Source organism: Mus caroli, unplaced genomic scaffold, assembly GCF_978045245.1.
Source record: "Mus caroli unplaced genomic scaffold, Mus_caroli_1 scaffold_15, whole genome shotgun sequence".
In the NCBI taxonomy this organism is placed as follows: Eukaryota; Metazoa; Chordata; class Mammalia; order Rodentia; family Muridae; genus Mus; species Mus caroli.
The window spans coordinates 31,557,987-31,579,235 of NW_028227270.1; the positions used below are offsets into that span (position 1 = coordinate 31,557,987).

The following is a 21,249-nucleotide window of genomic DNA, read 5'->3' on the forward strand; positions in this document are numbered from 1 at the left end:
CTGACCATGCAGTTTCCACTGCTCTGGCACTAGACTTGGCTGAACATGGAGTTCATTTACTGTATTTAAATGGAACTACTAAATTCTGGATTTCAAGTCATACATTTGTATCCTCAGGGAAACAAGTCACTGTTGACAGTTCAGAGAACACTGGTTTCTTGGAATGTTGATGGTTCAGAGATTGTAAGAAAAGACCACCCAATGCCAGGTTCATATGGGAACCCTGGTAAACAAGCTTCCTTATTTTTTTTCTTAAAATCTTTTAGAAATACAATCTTTGTGTACATTTTTGGGGGGTTGGTTTGTTTGGTTGGTTGGTTGGTTTTTTTTTGTTTTGTTTTGTTTTGTTTTGTTTAGTAAACGAGAAGTTTGGAAGAATATCTAGAACAAGTCATCTGTGTATCCCAATCAGACATCTATCTCTGGTCACTATAGATCAAGATTGTCCTAAAACACTACAGATTCTACTACTGTTCTAGACATGTAAGCATATATGTATGTGTGCTCATGTACACATTATTTGTGTAAATACATCTATATGTACACATATAGATAATCGGGTTTTCCACATATATTCTTCTGTTCTTTGCTGTCATTTTGCTTAAAATTTTGACTTTAGAAGAACTTTTATGTCTTCTATTATATACTATCCCCATGAAATAATTAGAGGAGTGAGTGAAAGAAAACATTTTCTAAACATTGACACCACAGGACTCATTCCTTTTTAAAGGCCATCTCACAGGACAACTTTTGAGACATGCTATATCCACATTCATGTTACACTCCTGAGAGTAGGAGCATCCCTGGAGGAAACACAGAAATCAGTAATCCCAGGTACCTAGTGTGGCACAAGCACCGTTGGCTTTAGAGTGAGGACAGCATCAAGTCCCACCCTGGCTTTGCAGCCTGACTGCTTACCACCACCGTCTCCGCTGTGTTTGGGCTGTTGTTTGACATTAGTGAGCCTTCCCCTCAGTACTGTCTACCTCATTCATTTAGTCATTTGTCATTGTTAATACATGCAATCACTGGAATATTTGTGGGCAAACATGGTACCAGGTAAAATAAAACAGAGCTCTGCCAAGAAGAATTCATGTGTAGTGCACTGAGCAGCAATAGCAAATATCACCTGTGCCAATCCAAACCAGAAAAGTGGAGCTTAAGATATTCACGAGTGGTTTGTAAAACATGTGTCAACTTGCCTACTGATTGGTTGCCAGAACAATATTATTTATCCAAATAAGTTTATCAGGCAATAAAAATCTTTTGGGTTATTTAATGAAATTTCTGTCTGAGTGCTTCCATTCTTAGGGATTATGGGTGTATTTACTTCATGGGTGGTTACAAACCTCAGTTTATATCCAGAACTCCAAGCACAACCCTGTGGTGCTGGTTCTCTCCATCTACCTTTACAATGGGTCCCAGGGATTCAACTCCAGTCATCAGTGTTTTGTGGCAACTTTGGGTACCTGCTGAGCCAGTTCCTTAATCCCCAATAATCTTATTTTCAAATCTATTGGAGATATTTTACAGGAATTTTTTAGAGTTGTCCTTTTACAATATTTATAAATCATTAAATGCATTATAGGGTTAAATATAGCTACTTTTATTAATATATTCTTGTTTTGTCAAACATATATTTCACAGGTTATTGATGTTTTCTTGCTCATGTGTTTAAACAGGGCCATGAGTAGTGGAAGATATCTGTGAATTTAATTGAAAATAACTATGAGTTTCTCTTGCTTGCCGTTTTGGTTGCCAGGAGAGTCAGCTTCTCCTCCCTCACTTTCTCAGGCCAATGAATGACATCTAGACCAGTGAATTCCAGACAGTGTGAGACTCTGCTTTTACTGCATCCTGTTGGCTTCAGTGTCTTAGTTTGTTTAGGAGAAGCCTTGGTTTTTATAAGGTCAGCTCAAAATTGCTCAGCTACTTTTCCTCTCCTAACCTCTGATATATTTCAAAGTACGTATTTCTAATTTGGAAGTTAACTAGTAACTTGGTGATTTCAAATCTTTAAGTTCATTATTTAAATATTTTATTTAAATAATAGCATATAGTTGCATTGATAGTTTGTAAATTTTCATGCATTTATAAAATACAGAAAAGGAACTCTATTAAAGTTGGTTTGATATTTTTCTGGTTGCTATATCTCAGTAGAAACTCAGATTTTTATTTAATTTTGCTGTTGTTTTGTGGAGGGTTTTGCTTTGGCTTTGGGGGCTGTTTTTAGTCTTCTTCATGAAAACTTGAGTTGATTCATCCTAAAATTAAACCATTAGATATTTGGCTTATCTTTTGTTTTGCTTTTAAGATATACACTAGATATATAGCTACAAGCTCGCCCAGGCTGACATCAAACATGCCTCAGTCATGCGTATACTAGGTTTACTAATACAACCCAACAGTTCACAATGTGTGTGGTTTGTTTGTTTTTTTAATTTTCACTTTATGTATTTCTGTGTGCTGTGCATGCACTTGCAGTCAGATATCATGTGGCAAACCATGGGGGGATGGAAGAGGGGCTGGGACTTGAAGGAGGGAGGAGGAGGCTGTGATCAGGATATAAAGTGAAGGAATACATAAATTAATGGGGAAAAACAAAGTTTAACTGTGTGGCCTTTTTTTAATATAAGCAGAACATTTGCCTCCAGCTGCCCTGCTGAGATGGCTGGGTGATGGTTCAGCACTTGAATCTATGACAGCTGAAATCTGGGAGTTTAATACTTCTTCCTTCATGAGGAAAAAAAAAAATTGGCTGTTTTCTCTTCTCTATGATAAATTGTCTTTTCTATGATAAATCTTAAGAATAACAGTATCTTTCCAGATTATTCTTCTCAGCACCAGATAATTAATAATGGGTGAAATAATTTACTTAAAGCATAAGCTTTGTCCGGCAGTATGACAGTGAGAGCAAGAATTTGGCAAAAGTGGCAACAGCTCAAGCTGCTGTCTTGAGTTACTCTTCTGTCTCCTTTTTTCTGCCAGTCTCTGCAGTTTTAATCTTCATTGTGCCGACCAACTCATTTTCTTTTTGATAGGCTCTTCACTGGGTATCTCTTCACCTTCTCCGTTTGCTATAGTGATGATGGGGCAATGACAGCCATGTCTGCCATCTCTTGAAGATGTCTTCCTAGTTCATTGTTCCTATGTTACCCTACCCCCCACCCACCCAAGTACATGTCCAGCTGGTACTGTAGCTCTCTCACATCTAGACTAAGCTTACTAACCTAGCACCAAAGTTCCTGGTCTTGTCTATGAATATCTTAACAATAGCCAAAGCTATAAGAACTCTGAGAAGATTGTCATAGAGTTGAAAATATCCAGAAATGAGATCTCATGGAAGAGTGGATAGAATAAATATCCACAGCATATGCAGATGTGTGCTGTATATGCACATGTGTGTGCATGTAACACATTCACACATGTACCTCTGTTCAAAGACCAATTGCTTTTTGAGATTTTGTGATTGTGACTTTTGAGATTAGCTTTGTGGTTTTGACTTTTAGATAGAGCCATGCAGTAGTGTGCATTCCTTTTTGCCTTGTTCTGTTGCTCAACATTTCATCTAAGATCTATGCATGTGTGTAACAGTATAGGATTCTACTGTGTGAAAGTTCAGTAGGAGTTATGCCATTTACCTGTTGAGAACCATTCAGATAGTTTTCACTATTAATAAATAACCCATCTATGGTTTTTTTTTACACTTATATAATTTCTTAATATATAGATATACAGATGTGTTCCCTGTGTGTCTGTCTACTGGTAAATTCCTGAGTCACAGGTAGGGACATGTTCTTATCTTTGGCAGATATCAACAAGTTGTTTTCTGAAATAATTTCAAATGTTGAATAGCTTAACAACAATATTTTATCTAGTTATTTCACACTCTCTTTTTTGTTAATTTATAAAAATTTGCAAAATGACTTTAATGTGCACATAGAATTGGTTGATCCCAGATAATCATCTCCTGACCCTTGCCTCTGAATTTTCCTTTTGGAACCATCGTCCCATAGTAAATTCTAAAATCTACTGAATCCTAAGTACTAATATAAACTTATACCTCTTTGTAATGTAGTAATTCATTCTCTGTGAGCAAATTACAAGATTCTTGAGCCACCAATAAAATGTTAGGATTAAAAGACACACTTGTAAGCATTATAAGAAAAGGGTGACTGAATGCTCTCTGAAAACTAGACTCATACTTTTTCCACTTTTCTTTATTTTTAAGATTCTAATATAATTATATCATTCCTCCCTTCCCTTTCTTGCCTCTAGACCCTTAGATATGCCCCTTCTTTCTCTCTTTTACATTCATAACTTTTATTTCTTTCAGTTGTTTTATATGCACATCTTCCTTCCAGACTGACTATTTACTGTTGAACAACACATTGATGTGCTCCTCCCTGGAAAGATTATTTCTCCTACTTTCAGCATTCTTTAGTTGCCTGTAATTCTTGTGCAGGGCTGGAGCCCCATGGGCTTTCCCCAGTCCACTGTAGCATCTCTGTTGGTGCTGCCCTTGCTCAGCTCTTATTTAGGCAGTCAGTCACATTGGTGAGAACCTGTGGCTGTAGCTTCTGACATTACTAGGCTACGCATTCTCATAGCTCAGACTCTGTGCTCCTCTTCTGTAGCATCCCCTAAGCCTTTGTTGGTTTGTTTGGTAGACGTGTCATTGGAATTGGTCCCACAACACTGCATTTAGATTGGTTGTGATTTTCTGTACTTTAATAAACCAACATAATGTCTGACTACATTCTAAACATTTATCCTTATGCCCACAAGTAAGTATACTCTTCATGTCTCATCAGGGAAACTTTATAACAGACACAGAGATTGTGTTTTATATTCTCTATATCTGTTATACTTCCTTAACACAGTGACCTGTTCAAAGCACATACATAATAAATATTGGTTGAATCAATACAGACACATATTAGAATGTAGGTGTCTCTGCCACCCAAGTGCTAGAATTGAGACTGTGTGCCACGGTGCCAGGCCTGAGGGCAATGAAAACTAATCAACTCAAGTACCAGCTGCCTAATGATTATTGCATCCAAATTAAAATGAATGAAGTATTTATGTTTAAACTTTCCAACACACAAAGATACCTCAGACACATTGTTCAAGGAAGATATCATGTGGCAAAATTACACATGTAAAAGAATAATCTCATCTTAAAAAAAATTAAATGTAAAACATGAAGTCTTCATTTAAGTTCTTTCTACTTTCTGTAATTTACCAAAAGCCTTTGAAATATTTGTCACTTGTGAAAGAGATAAACTTCTTTGGTTGTGACAATTCTAAAATTTTCTATTGGTATGTGGATATGAGACCTGAGAACAGTATGTTTCCACTGTAGCCCAGTCCTCACAGCATCCATCCTGGCTCAGTACCCCAACAAGTGTCAAACCTGCTGCTTAAGCACCAGGCTTTAGATGGACAGCAGTAGTCAGTGTAGCATGCGGAGACTGTTTCTTTCTGTCTTCTCACTTCACAGTGTTCCTTTTGTCTTCTGATGATTTTTTTTTTAACAAAGAATGATCTCTGTCTTCTGGGGTACAATGTCTAGACGGTGACCAAAATTGAGGAGTTCCAAGTCTGACTTCATAATTGACATAATTCAATCCTCTGTTTTGCTCAGGAAAATTAAAACCAACTAACACATCTCAGACAAGAGAACAAAATGTATGTGTGTGTAGATGTGTGTGTGTGTTTGTGTGTGTGTGTGAGTGTGTGCGTGCGTGTGTGAGTGTGTACGTGCGTGCATGTACAATGATAAGCTGCTATTTATACAGTATCATTTTCCCTCTTATGAAATACATTTTAGATATTTGGTTATATGCTATGATAGTTAAATCTGCATTTACTATTAAGTTCCCGAGGGTTTTGCTTGTCATCTTGATAACATATTAACCTAGCACCTTAGCATAATCAGGTTGTCTGCATTTTGGCTTACTTGGAATAAGATTGACACATCTCAGGTTGGACGTTGCTAGTCATGGTAAATTGTGAATAGTCACGAGGTCAAGGAGGACTGGGTAGTGAATTCATTTTTAATGATCTGTATAAGTAAATGCAGGTGCCTGCATTTTAGCATAATCACACATAACTGATATTTCTGGATTTCCTTTGGTTGTTCTTTTATCTGCTACTAAGTTATACTTTGTTCAATATTTAGCCACTAATAAGAAGTGTCTGCATGTCTTAAGGGAATTCACAAGGGTTTTAATTGTATCACCTAGATTGCTCCTTACTTCACTCTTGAAGCACATGTCACCTCAGTTTTACAGATAAGAGAACTGAAGTCCCTGGACTGCCTAACGCCATACCCCAATCATAAGCAAAGCCATGGCTTTGAAGCTGGAAACATGGAGATACTTCTATTAGTGGATTGATTTGCTCTAATTATATCTTCCCCTGAAGGCACCTCTAGTTGTTAATATTAAGAAATATTTGGGGGGCTCTATGGTGAACCACTGGCAATGTTTATTCAAGGACATAAATTAATGTTAAGAAACTTCACTTCCATATAAATGCGAGCTCCACTGAGGCAATAGTTGGCCTCATCATCTAAATAGAATTTAGTTTGCTATATATATAAACATATAGCAAACTAGACCCAGTAAAGGGTGTATGCCAGTATATTTCATCATCATTTGTCATGGTTATGGAGTCCTTATTAACTATACACAGGTAATGACCTGATCAGCTGACTACTAGAGGAGACTCACGTGATCAGAGGATACAGCAGCTGAGAGAAAACATAAATATTAATGGGTAAAACAAATACAGAGACCCATAGCAAGATAATATGCAAAGAATGAGGAACTCAGAACCCTCAACCCTAAACAAGATGCTTCCACCAAAAACTCCCCTGAGGGCTCAGCCCAGCAGAACTTGAGAGCCAGAGAGGATGGAAGACATTAAAGAAGCAAGGCCGGCCAAATCAACATTATGGATGCACATGTGAACTCACAGAGACTGAGGCAGCAGGCAGAGAGCCTGCACAGGTCTGCACCAGATGGTGTTCTAGATTTGTAATAGAAGTTGACACATGCCCCGATCCAGAACCCAGAAACTCTCTCTAATTGAAAACCAATTGCAAATAAAAATTTAGTTTTCTCCATGGAATCTCACTGGGTTAACAACCTATTGTTATGAATAGGCAGCATGCTCAGCAGGAGATGGCCAAGAGAAAATGTACACCATAGTGCCTTTGGAGGTCTATGTCATTTGTTGTTCTTATTTAATTCTACTTTATTTTATTCGTTTGTTTATTCATCTATTTATATCTCCTTTTTTTGCATATATATAATAGCTTCCGACTTAGTGTTTTTTTAATGTGTAAATAAATGGGTCTGTTTCTTGTGCCTTCTCTTGGGCTCTTTTTCTTTGGTTTGTTTGCTTTGTCCTATTTGATGTGTTAGTTCTATCTTACATTATTTTATATGATCCCTTAGAAGCCTGTTTGTTTTCTAATTACAGAGAGAAAGGTGGTGGATCTGAATGTAAGGAGAAGAGGGGAGGAACAGGGAAGAGTATAGGGATAGGAAACTATAATCAGGACATGTTATATAAGAAAAAGAATGTATTTTTAATAAAAGGGAAAATAAAAATTAGAAATTAAAAAAAGCAACTGAGAAATAACTCCTGATTTTCTTTCTACTGTAGGGTTGCCTCTTCACTGCCTCAGACCTTGAAAGAGGAGAGCGCCTCTGCTGAAAACATGTCTTTAGAAACCCTGAGAAACAGCAGCCCAGAAGATCTCTTTGATTAGATATAAACCCTAGAAAACAGCACTGGTGTTCAATGAACTATATTCTTTATCCAGTCCCTTTGGATGAGAAGACAGGCTTTCAACTTAGCAGCCATGGTTACTATGTCTTGCAACTTCACTATATGTACCCAATGAATTATACTAGTATGTGACAGTCAGATGGGATGTCAGAGGGACACTTTTCTCCATTTCTTAATTAAATCTAGGTTTTGTTGCAAAAGGCACATATATCATATTTGTTTATACATTTTTGTAACTTTCTAATGACTCTTGGAAGATTTTGGAAATAGGACAAAAAATCTTTAACTCTTTTTTAGTTGCACTTTAAATTATCTTTGTTGAAGCATTTTAATTTATGATGTGACACATATAAAATACATCTTTATCTTGTGTGTAAAGAGTCTGAAATCTGATAGTTAATAAAAGTTTGTGTTCTCAAAAGAATGTTATTTAGCTGAATTTTTTCTTTATTTTAGTAACTTGTCTTCTTAAGTACTTACTCTTAGACATCCTGTGTTCCAGTGATAATGGCCCCATACCCATGCACACACTGACAGTACTAAATGGATTAGTGGGTTATCAAAAAAAAAAAAAAAATAGAAATTACCCTGGGAAGGGAACATATTGAAGAGTATGGGGACGAAATTAAAGAGAAGAAATCTGGAGACATATTGCACTACATATATATATATGAGACTCTCAAGAATAAAGAAAGAGCTCTCTGCAGCTTCCCTGCCAGAGGAGAGCTTGCCTCCAGGGAGGGCTCTGACCCTGGGACACAGGGAAGATTGCCATTTACTCTCTGGTGTCTCTCTAAGGCTGATCCACTCAGGAATCCACAGGACACATACCAACAAAGTTTGTGCAACAAGGACCTACTGGCCTATATCTACAACCAGGATGTGGAACTGTGCACCTCTGTGCACCAGTCTAGCCAAGAGAGAACTGGTCTTCCAGAGTGCTGACACAGGCTTACAGACTCATAGGAGGAACAAGCTCCAGCCAGAGACAGCTATATCATCTAACACCAGAGATTACCAAATGGCGAAAGGCAAATGTGAGAATCTTACCAACAGAAACCAAGACTACATGGCATCATCAGAACCCAGTACTTCCACCACAGAGAGTCCCAAATACCCCAACATACCAGAAAAGCAAGATTCGTATTTAAAATCCTATCTCATGATGCTTGTAGAGGAATTTAAGAAAGACATTAATAATTTCCTTAAAGAAATACAGGAGAACACAGCTAAACAGGTAGAAGTCCATAAAGAGGAAGCACAAAAATCCCTTAAAGGATTACAGGAAAACACAACCAAACAGGTGAAGGAATTGAACAGAACCATCCAGGATCTGAAAATGGAAGTAGAAACAATAAAGAAATCACAAAGGGAGACAACTCTGGAGATAGAATTCCTAGGAAAGAAATCAGGAGCCACAAGTGCAAGCATCACCAACTGAATACAAGAGATAGAAGAGAGAACCTCAGATGAAGAAGATTCCATAAAAACATAGACACAACAGTCAAAGAAAATGCAAAATGCAAAAAGATCCTAACCCAAAACATCCAGGAAATCCAGGACACAATGAGAAGACCAAACCTAAGGATAATAGGTATAGATAAGAATGAAGATTTTCAACTTAAAGGGCCAGTAAATATCATCAACAAAACTATAGAAGAAAACTTCCCTAGCCTAAAGAAAGAGATGTCCATGGAGATACAAGAAGCCTACAGAACTCCAAATAGACTGGACCAAAAAAGAAATTCCTCCCGACACATAATAATCAAAACACTAAATGCATTAAGCAAAGATAGAATATTAAAAGCAGTAAGGGAGAAGGGTCAAGTAACATATAAATGCAGACCTATTAGAATTACACCAGACTTCTCCCCAGACACTATGAAAGCCAGAAGATCCTGGACAAATGTCATATAGAACCTAAGAGAACACAAATGCCAACCCAGACTACTATGCCAAGCAAGACTCTCAATTACCATAGATGGAGAAACCAAAGTATTCCATGACATCACCAAATTCAACCAATATCTTTCCACAAATCCAACCTTCAAAGGATAATAAAGGAAAATTCCAACACAAGGAGGAAAATTATGCCCTAGAAAAAGCAAGAAATCTTTCAAAAAACCATAAAGAAGATAGACACACAACAGAATCCTAACTCTAACAAAAAAAGAAATGGAAGCAACAATTACATTTCCTTAATATCTTTTAATATTAATGGACTCAATTCACCAATACAAGACAAAGAGAAACTGAGAGACTGGCTATGTAAACAGGACCCAACATTTTGTTGCATTCAGGAAACCCACCTGAGGGACAAAGACAGACACTTCCTCAGAGTAAAAGGCAGGAAAACTATTCCCCAGGCAAAAAAGCTGGAGTGGCCATTCTAATAATGAATAAAATCAAATTTCAACCTAAAGTTATCAAAAAAGAAATGGAAAGACACTTAATACTCATCAAAGGTAGAATCTACCAAGATGAATTCTCAATTCTGAACCTCTATGCTCCAAATGCAAGGGCATCCACATTCATTAAAGAAACTTTAGAAGAGCTCAAAGCACACATTGCACCACACACAATAATAGTGGGAGACTTCAATACCCCACTCTCGTCAATGGACAGATCATGGAAACAGAAACTAAACAAAGACACAGTAAAACTAATGACTTATGAAACAAATGGATTTAACAAATATCTTTAGAACAATTTATCCTACAACAAAAGGTGATTCTTTCTCAGTACCTCATGTTACGTTATCCAAAATTGGCCATATAATCTGTCACAAAAGAAGCCTCAAATGATACAAAAATATTGAAATACTCCCATGAATCAGGTCACCACAGACTAAGACTGATCTTCAATAACAATATAAATAGTAGAAAGCCCACATATATGTGGAAGCTGAATGATAACACTATGCTCAATGATAATTGGTCAAGGAAGAAATAAAGAAATTGAGACTTTTTAGAGTTTAATGAAAATGAATCCATAACATACCCAAACTTATGGGACACAATGAAATCAATCCTAAGAGGAAAACTCATAGCTCTGAGTGGCTACAAAAAGAAACTGGAGAGAGCATACACTAGCAGCTTAATAGTACACCTAAAAGCTCTAGAACAAAAGGAAGCAAATTCACCCAAGAGGAATAGAAGGCAGGAAATAATCAAACACAGGGATGAAATCAACCAAGTGGAAGCAAAAGAGAACTTTACAAAGAATCAACCAAACCAGGAGCTGGTTCTTTGAGAAAATCAACAAGATAAATTAACCCTTAGCCAGACTAACTAGAGGGCACAGGAACAGTATCCTAATTAACAAAATCAGAAATGAAAAGGGAGACATAACAGAATCTGAGGAGAAAAAAAATCAGATACTACTACAAAAGGCTATACTCAACAAAACTGGAAAAACTGGATGAAATGGACAATTTTCTAGACAAATACCAGATACCAAAGTTAAATAAGGATCAGATTAGTGATCTCAACAGTCCCATATCCCCTAAAGAAATAGAAGCAGTCATTAATAGTCTCCCAACCAAAAACAGCCCAGGACCAGATAGGTTTAGTGCAGAGTTCTATCAGACCTTCAAAGAAGACCTAATTTCAATATTCGTCAAACTATTCCACAAAATAGAAAGAGAAGCTACTGTACTCAATTGGTTCTATGAAGCCACTATTACTCTGATACCTAAACCACAAAAAGACCCAACAAAGAAAGAGAGCTTCAGACCAATTTCCCTTATGAATATGTATGCAAAATACTCAATAAAATTCTTGCAAACCAAATCCAACAACACATCAAAATGATCATCCATCATGATCAAGTAGGCTTCATTCCAGGGATGCAGGGATGGTTCAATATACAGAAATTCATCAATGTAAGCCACTATATAAACAAACTCAAAGAAAAAAAAAACGACATGATCATTGCATTAGATGCTGAAAAAGCATTTGACAAAATCTAACACCCCTTCATGATAAAAGTCTTGGAAAGACCAGAAGTTCAAGGCCCATACCTAAACATCTTAAAAGCAATATACAGCAAACCAGTAGCCAACATCCAACTAAATGGAGAGAAACTTGAAGCACTCCTACTAAAATCATGGACTAGACAAGGCTGCCCACTCTGCTTATCTATTCAATATAGTACTCAAAGTCCTAGCTAGAGCATCTAGACAACAAAAGGAGGTCAAAGGGATACAAATTGGAAAGAAATAAGTCAAAATATCACTATTTGCAGACGATATGATAGTATACTTATGTGATCCCAAAAATTCCACCAGAGAACTTTTATACCTGATAAACAAATTCAGTGAAGTAGCTGGATGTAACATTAAGTTAAACAAATCAGTGGCTTTTCTCTACACAAAGAATAAATAGGGTGAGAAATTAGGGAAACAACACCTTTCACAATAGTCACAAATAAAATACCTTGGTGTTACTCTAACTAAGGAAGTGAAAGACCTGTATGATAAGAACTTCAAGTCTCTGAAGAAAGAAATTGAAGATCTCAGAAGATGGAAAGATCTCCTCCCATCCTCATGGATTAGCAGGATTAATATAGTAAAAAATGACTATCCTGATGAAAGAAATCTACAGATTCAATGAAATCCCATCAAAATTATATCTCAATTCTTCACAGAGCTAGAAAGGGAAATTAGCAAATTCATCTGGAATAACAAAAAACCTAGGATAACAAAAGCTATTCTCAACAATAAAAGAACCTCTCCTGGAATCACCATCTCTGATCTCAAGCTGTACTACCGAGCAATTGTGATAAAAAGTGCATGGTACTGGTACAGTGACAGGCAGGTAGATCAATGGAATAGAACTGAAGATGCAGAAATCAACCCACAAACCTATGGTCACTTGATCTTTGATAAAGGAGCTAAAACCATCCAGTGGGAAAAAAAATACAGCATTTTCAGCAAATGGTGCTGGCACAACTGGCAGTTAGCATGTAGAAGAATGCAAATTGATCCATTCTTATCTTCTTGTACAAAGATCATGTCTCAGTGGATCAAGGAACTCCACATGAAACCAGAAACACTGAAACTTTTAGAGGTGAAAGTGAGGAAGAGCTTCGAACACATGGGCACAGGGGATAAATTCCTGAATAGAACACCAATGGCTTGTGCTGTAAGGTCAAAGATCAACAAATGGGACCTTATAAAATTGCAAAACTTCTGTGAGGCATAGGACACAGTCAATAAGACAAAAAGTCAATCAACAGATTGGGAAAAGATCTTTACCAATCCTAAATCCCTTAGGGGGCTAATATTCAATATATATAAAGAACTCAAGAAGCTGAACTCCAGAAAATCAAATAACCCCATTAAAAATGGGGTACAGAGCTAAACAAAGAATTCTCAACTGAGGAATACTGAATGGCTTGGAAGCACCTAAAGAAATGTTCAACATTCTTAGTCATCAGGGAAATGCAAATAAAAACAACACTGAGATTCCACCTCACACCCATCAGAATGGCTACGATCAAAATCTCAGGTGACAGCAGATGCTGGCGAGAATGTGGAGAAAGTGTAATACTCCTCCACTGCTGGTGGGATTGCAAGCTGGAACAACCATTCTGGAAATCAATATGGTGGTTCCTCAGAAAATTGGACATAGTATATCTGAGGACCCAGTTATACCATATACCCAGAAGATGCTCCAACATGTAATAAGGACACATGCTCCACTATGTTCATAGAAGCCTTATTTATAATAGCCAGAAGCTGAAAAGAACTCAGATGTCCTTCAACAGAGGAATGGATACAGAAAATGTGGTACATTTACACAATGGAGTACTATGAAGCTATTAAAAGCAATGGATTCATGAAATTCTTAGACAAATGGATAGATATCATCCTGAGTGAGGTAACCCAATCACAAAAGAACACACACGGTATGCGCTCACTGATAAGTGGATATTAGCCCAGAAGCTCAGAACACCCAAGATACAATTTGCAAAACACATGAAACTCAAGAAGAAGGAAGACCAAAGTGTGGATACTTTGATCCTTCTTAGAAGAGGGAGCAAACTATCCATGGAAGGAGTTACAGAGACAAAGTTCAGAGCAGTGAGGGAGGGAATGACCATCCAGAGACTGCCCCACTTGGTGATCCATCCTATTAACAACCACCAAACACAGACATATATATAGCTGTCTCCTGAAAGGCTCTGCCATTACCTGGCAAATACAGAAGTGGATGCTCACAATCATTCATTGGATGGAGCACAGAATCCCCAATGAAGGAGCTAGAGAACCCAAGGAGCTGAAGGTGTTTGCAGTCCTAAAGGAGGAACAACAATATGAACTAACCAGTACCCCCAGAGCTCCCTTAGACTAAACCACCAATCAAAGAAAACACATGGTGGGATTCATGGCTCTAGCTACATATGTAGCAGAGAATTTCCTAGTCAGACATGAATGGGAGGAGAGGCACTTGGTCCTGTGAAGGTTCTGTGTTCCAGTATAGGGGAATGCTAGGGCCAGGAAGTGGGGGTGGGGGGGTGGGTTGGTGAGCAGGGGAAGCTGGGAGAGGATAGGGGATTTTCAGAGGGGAAACTAGGAAAGGGGATAAAATTTGAAATGTGAATAAAGAAAATATCTAATAAAAGAAGAAATAAAAGAAGAATACAGTAAGAAAGGCTAGTGTTTGAATTTATAAATGTAAATATTTGGGGGAACAAAACACCCCAATAACATTTTAGGACATTCTTGAAAGCAGAGATCATGCCCCATCTGTCACCACTAAAAGCTGGTGCATTGCTTTTTCTATTTGTCCTTCTGCTTCCTAACCCAGGCCCGTCATTTCCTTCCAACTAAGTTCGATTCCCTTCTACCAAAATCATGATGTGCACCATGTTGCCACATGTAATTTGGCCCATTCTATGTCATCAGCATGTTTTTTTTTAAAGCTCATCACTTCTATCTTTTTCCTCACGGCTTTTGGGACATCATTTGTGCAGTGTGGTCTTCCTTTATTCTACCCACCTATTATTTGGCTTCTTGGGTTATACTTTTTTCTCTGCTCATAAGTTGAGTGTTTGATTACTAACTGTAGGTTCAGTCTTCAACACTCTGTCCTTAACTACCTATATCATCACCTTTGGTTTCGTGTGATTTTAAATATCAGATTTACTTTTATTACCAAAGCTAATGGGAAAAGTTATAAACAGACTTACAAGTACATGTGAGGAGAGAGAGAGAGAGAGAGAGAGAGAGAGAGAGAGAGAGAATTTTCCTACATTTTATCCATGTATGGGTTGTGCTTATGCACTCATGACTTGGGAGGCCAAAGCTGCTGGCAAGTTTTCCATGAATTCAAGGTCAGCCTGGATTGCTGTTCCAGGCTATCCTGGGCTACAATAAAAAAAAAAAAAAACTTTGAAAGAATGAAATTTTTATCACATTTCAATCTTTTGATAGGTTACACTTAAGAAAAAATCTGTATATTTATAAATGTATCAATTACAAATACAATACTAAAGCACAAATTCCTACTTAGTCATGCATGAATGTTACTATACTATTGTGTTTTCTATAATTTAAGATGCATGTAACTTAGCTCTTTCCAAGGAACTTGAAAATATGGGACAGAATACAAATAATTAAAAAGTACACAACCAGTATGTGTAGAGTAAATGAGAAAAATCAGTGATGAGTATCTTCCCAAAGTAATACTAGCAATAGCACCCATAGAATTCATCATACTTTGAACATTTTGGATTTTTATTTCATGTTTGTGGGCCAACAGATATTTTTATCCATCTTTGCATTGCATTGATTCACTTGGTTTATTAAATAATGCATACAGCCTCTAAGCACAAATTGTTCATATCTTTGGAGACAAGAAAAGCATGGCATTCTGTTTCATGCACATTATAGACAACACTCTACAATGTGTTCAGATCCTGCTATTCCAGGCCATGTTTACGTCTGTGGTTTCCACTCTCTGCGCCCGAAAATAAATGCTCCAGAGACCACTGGCTGACTTGAAAAGCACGGAAACAGAGTTTCAGTGCATTGTGGCTCTTTGAATGTTAGTATCCCCACTTCAATGGCAAATGGACTTCATTTGGGAAGGATTTTTTTTTAGCTTAAAATTTATAAGTTGGGGCTGGTATCAGATAAGGTACAGAGTTCATTAGGGAAGAAAAAAAAGGGGCCCTGCATAAGCATAGGTGTCTTTATTATATAATTTTAAAAGGTCAGTGATCTACTTTAGAAAAGGTTTGCTTCATGACCTATAATCAAATTTATAAAATACAGCACTCTGTGTTTTTGAGCCAAATAACTCTTTATTGGGTGTTTGTCCCAACAAATGTTTACCAAGGAAAGGTTATACACCAAGTACAGACCTGGGCCATCTGGAGAAATAAAAGATAAATCTATTCATTTTACAAACAGTCGCTGAACATTTGTGCTAGTTTTTGTTCTTGGTATTAGCTATGGTGGTGAGCAAAACAGGTAAGCACCATTTGGCCTCAGAGCACATGTTGTAGGAAATGAAGCCTGAGGCCTTCAAAACAAGGCTGAAACTACCCTATAGTTAACTGTGAATTCACAAAGCTCTTTGGGGATATCTAAGAATAAGGAAAAAAATGTGGCTCCATGAGACTTTTGCTAGATTTGACCCGGAAAATCAACCACAACTCTTTCATGTAATCCTTATACTCAAGCGTCATTTTTAGAATCCTTCACAAATAGCTGACATCTAGATTCAACATTAGCCTCCTTAAATTTCCTGTGAGTTGATACTCCCAGAAACCACAGTTACAGCTCTGCTTCATCCTAATAATATTATAAGGGGAATGATGACACCCACAAGACTTCCCCTGTACATATTTATGGCTATTTTCCTGATTTACATTCTTTTTTTTTATTAGGTATTTTCCTCAATTACATTTCCAATGCTATCCAAAAAGTCCCCAATACACTCCCGCCCCCCCAGTCCCCTACCCACCCACTCCCACTTTTTGGCCCTGGCATCCCCCTGTACTGGGGAGTATAAAGTTGGCAAGTCCAATGGGTCTCTTTTTCCAGTGATGGCCGACTAGGCCAGCTTTTGATACAAATGCAGCTAGAGTCAAGAGCTCTGGGGTACTGGTTAGTTCATAATAATGTTCCACCTATGGGGTTGCAGTTCCCTTTAGCTCCTTGGGTACTTTCTCTAGCTCCTCCATAGGGGGCCCTGTGATCCGTCCAATAGCTGACTGTGAGCATCCACTTCTGTGTTTGCTAGGTCCCGGCATTGTCTCACAAGAGACAGCTATATCTGTGTCCTTTCAGCTAAATCTTGCTAGTGTATGCAATGGTGTCAACGTTTGGAAGCTGATTATGGGATGGATCCCTGGATATGGCAGTCTATAGATGGTCCATCCTTTCTTCACAGCTCCAAACTTTATCTCTGTAATTCTTTCCATGGGTGTTTTGTTCCCAATTCTAAGAAGGGGCAAAGTTTCCACACTTTGGTCTTCGTTCTTCTTGAGTTTCATGCATTTAACAAATTGTATCTTATATCTTGGGTATCCTAAGTATTTGGGCTAATATCCACTTATCAGTGAGTACATATTGTGTGAGTTCCTTTGTGAATATGTTACCTCACTCAGGATGATGCCCTCCAGATCTAACCATTTGCCTAGGAATTTCATAAATTCATTCCTTTTAATAGCTGAGTAGTACTCCATTGTGTAAATGTACCACATTTTCTGTATCCATTCCTCTGTTGAGGGGCATCTGAGTTCTTTCCAGCTTCTGGCTATTATAAATAAGGCTGCTATGAACATAGTGGAGCATGTGTCCTTCTTACCGGTTGGGACATCTTCTGGATATATGCCCAGGAGAGGTATTGCTGGATCCTTTGGTAGTATTATGTCCAATTTTCTGAGGAACCGCCAAACTGATTTTCAGAGTGGTTGTACCAGCTTGCAATCCCACCTACAATGAAGGAGTGTTCCTCTTTCTCCACATCCTCGCCAGCATCTGCTGTCACCTGAATTTTTGATCTTAGCCATTCTGACTGGCGTGAGGTGGAATCTCAGGGTTGTTTTGAGTTGCATTTCCCTGATGATTAAGGATGTTGAACATTTTTTCAGGTGCTTCTCTGCCGTTCGGTATTCCTCAGGTGAGAATTCTTTGTTCAGTTCTGAGCCCCATTTTTTAACTGGGTTATTTGATATTCTGGAGTCCACCTTCTTGAGTTCTTTATATATATTGGATATTAGTCCCCTATCTGATTTAGGATAGGTAAAGATCCTTTCCCAATCTGTTGGTGGTCTTTTTGTCTTATTGACAGTGTCTTTTGCCTTGCAGAAGCTTTGCAACTTTATGAGTTCCCATTTATCGATTCTCGATCTTACAGCACAAGCCTTTGCTGTTCTATTCAGGAATTTTTCCCCTGTAACCATATCTTCGAGGCTTTTCCCTACTTTCTCCTCTATAAGTTTCAGTGTCTCTGGTTTTATGTGGAGTTCCTTAATCCACCTAGATTTGACCTTAGTACAAGGAGATAGGAATGGATCAATTTGCATTCTTCTACATGATAACCGCCAGTTGTGCCAGCACCATTTGTTGAAAATGCTGTCTTTTTTCCACTGGATGGTTTTTGCTCCCTTGTCAAAGATCAAGTGACCATAGGTATGTGGGTTGATCTCAGGGTCTTCAATTCTGTTCCATTGGTCTACTTGTCTGTCGTTATACCAGTACCATGCAGTTTTTATCACAATTGCTCTGTAGTACAGCTTTAGGTCAGGCATGGTGATTTCACCACAGGTTCTTTTATCCTTGAGAAGAGTTTTTGCTATTCTAGGTTTTTTGTTGTTCCCTTTCTAATTCGTTGAAGAATTGAGTTGGAATTCTGATGGGTATTGCATTGAATCTGTAGATTGCTTTTGGTAAGATAGCCATTTTTACAATGTTGATCCTGCCAATCCATGAGCATGGGAGGTCTTTCCATCTTCTGAGATCTTCTTTAATTTCTTTCTTCAGGGACTTGAAGTTCTTGTCATACAGATCTTTCACTTCCTTAGTTAGAGTCACACCAAGGTATTTTATATTGTTTGTGACTATTGAGAAGGGTGTTGTTTCCCTAATTTCCTTCTCTGCCTGTTTATCCTTTGTGTACAGAAAGGCCATTGACTTGCTTGAGTTAATTTTATATCCAGCTACTTCACCGAAGCTATTTATCAGGCTTAGGAGTTCTCTGGTGGAATTTTTAGGGTCACTTATGTATACTATCATATCATCTGCAAAAAGCGATATTTTGACTTCTTCTTTTCCGATTTGTATCCCCTTGATCTCCTTTTGTTGTCTAATTGCTCTGGCTAGGACTTCAAGTACAATGTTGAATAGGTAGGGAGAAAGTGGGCAGCCTTGTCTAGTCCCTGATTTTAGTGGGATTTCTTCCAGCTTCTCACCATTTACTTTGATGTTGGCTACTGGTTTGCTGTATATTGCTTTTATCATGGTTAGGTATGGGCCTTGAATTCCTGATCTTTTCAAGACTTTTATCATGAATGGGTGTTGGATTTTGTCAAATGCTTTTTCAGCATCTAACGGGATGATCATGTGGTTTTTGTCTTTGAGTTTGTTTATATAATGGATTACATTGATGGATTTTCGTATATTGAACCATCCTTGCATCCCTGGGATGAAACCTACTTGATCAGGATGGATGATTGTTTTGATGTGTTCTTGAATTCGGTTAGCGAGAACTTTATTGAGGATTTTTGCATCAATATTCATAAGGGAAATTGGTCTGAAGTTCTCTATCCTTGTTGGGTCTTTATGTGGTTTAGGTATCAGAGTAATTGTGGCTTCATAGAATGAGTTGGGTGGAGTACCTTCTGATTCTATTTTGTGGAATAGTTTGTGAAAAACTGGGATTAGATCTTCTTTGAAGGTTTGATCGAACTCTGCACTAAACCCATCTGGTCCTGGGCTTTTTTTTTTGGTTGGGAGACTATTAATGACTGCTTCTATTTCTTTAGGAGATATGGACTGTTTAGATCATTAACCTGATCTTGATTTAACTTTGATACCTGGTATCTGTCTAAAAACTTGTCCATTTCATCCAGTTTCTCCAGTTTTGTTGAGTATAGCCTTTTGCAGAAGGATCTGATGGTGTTTTGGATTTCTTCAGGGTCTGTTATGTCTCCCTTTTCATTTCTGATTTTGTAAATTAGAATACTTTCCCTATGCCCTCTAGTGAGTCTGGCTAAGGGTTTATCTAGCTTGTTGATTTTCTCAAAGAACCAGCTCCTCGATTGGTTGATTCTTTGAATTGTTCTGGTAATCTCTGGGGTTAGTTGTTATCGTTGTCTCAGATTAAAGATTGGAGCAGACGCTGTGTTCCACTCACCAGAAGTCTTAAGATCCTGTGGCGGGTGTCGTGGGTAGCTGGCGGGTGTCAGCTGACTCTGCGCCCTAGCTACCCCGGTGCTGGTCCGACCAGAAGAGGCTTGTGGCCCTACTCAGGCCAGATTTCTGCCTCCCCAACCAAAGCAGTCTCAGGTCCCGTGCGATTGGGCTGGAGCAGAAGCTGTGTTCTACTCACCAGAAGTCTCAAGATCCTGTGGCGGGTGTCGTGTGTAGCTGGCGGGTGTCAGCCGACCCTGCGCCCTAGCTATCCTGGTGCTGGTCCGACTGGAAGAGCCTGATTTACATTCTTAACAAGGGTTGTGAATTTTCTAGCAAATTCTTTAGATGAAACTTCATTATAGATGTTACATGAGTTAACTTAAAATGATTTTCTCTGTATCCGTATGGTAAAGAGTGCCCTGAAATGATTGTCTGCTCTCTCTCGTTCTGGCCAGTAACTTTCTTATGTCCTCAGTATACAACACTATATGGACTATGCTTGGCTCACCTTTTAAACTGCCTGATAATCCTTTCATTTACCCCTTTTTTTCTCCCCCATATTTGAATAAAATCCAACATGAATTTTACTGCTCACCTGTTAATTTTTTTCCCTACCATCCTTTGAAGAACTCCATCCGAAATTCTCATCCCACAGTATCACAGAGTAGAGTAGATTTTCACACCAAGATCTCATTGACCCTAAAGACTCTTAATTCTTCAAGAAAGAATCGCCCCTACCTCCATATTGATAAAGGAGTGCTTTTTCCACAAAAAATCATGAGAGATTTTAGTGACCAAAGTTTCAGTTGAAGGAATGTGGATGAATCTTGAACTGTTTGCTATATTTATAGAGTTTGAAATTTAATGTTGATCTTGGATATAGTAGCCAGTCAAATGGGAGTAGATTAAATAATGTTTATGTCTAAAAATTCTGCCTTCCAGCTGTGCTCTTTGCCAAAATCTATGAGAGTGATAAGGACATTTATGAAAGTAATAGTCATAGAGATATCATACAGAAGTCAAGAAAGAAAGAAGTCAAGAGAGGGTCATGCTTAGATGCCCCACCATGATGGTGA

At 38.0% G+C, this 21,249-nt stretch overlaps 1 protein-coding gene across 3 annotated transcripts in view; it reads left to right on the plus strand.

The window, feature by feature from the left end:
- Xrcc4 (X-ray repair cross complementing 4) overlaps positions 1 to 8,221 on the plus strand; it is a 246,006-nt gene extending 237,785 nt beyond the window's left edge. For all 3 annotated transcript variants that reach the window (XM_021180097.3, XM_021180098.3, XM_029484982.2), the window contains one exon: positions 7,678 to 8,221. In XM_021180097.3, coding sequence (XP_021035756.1) covers positions 7,678 to 7,783 — 106 coding nt within the window. In that variant the 3' untranslated portion in view covers positions 7,784 to 8,221. The remainder of the gene's footprint in view (positions 1 to 7,677) is intronic.
- Positions 8,222 to 21,249: the final 13,028 nt, after the last annotated feature.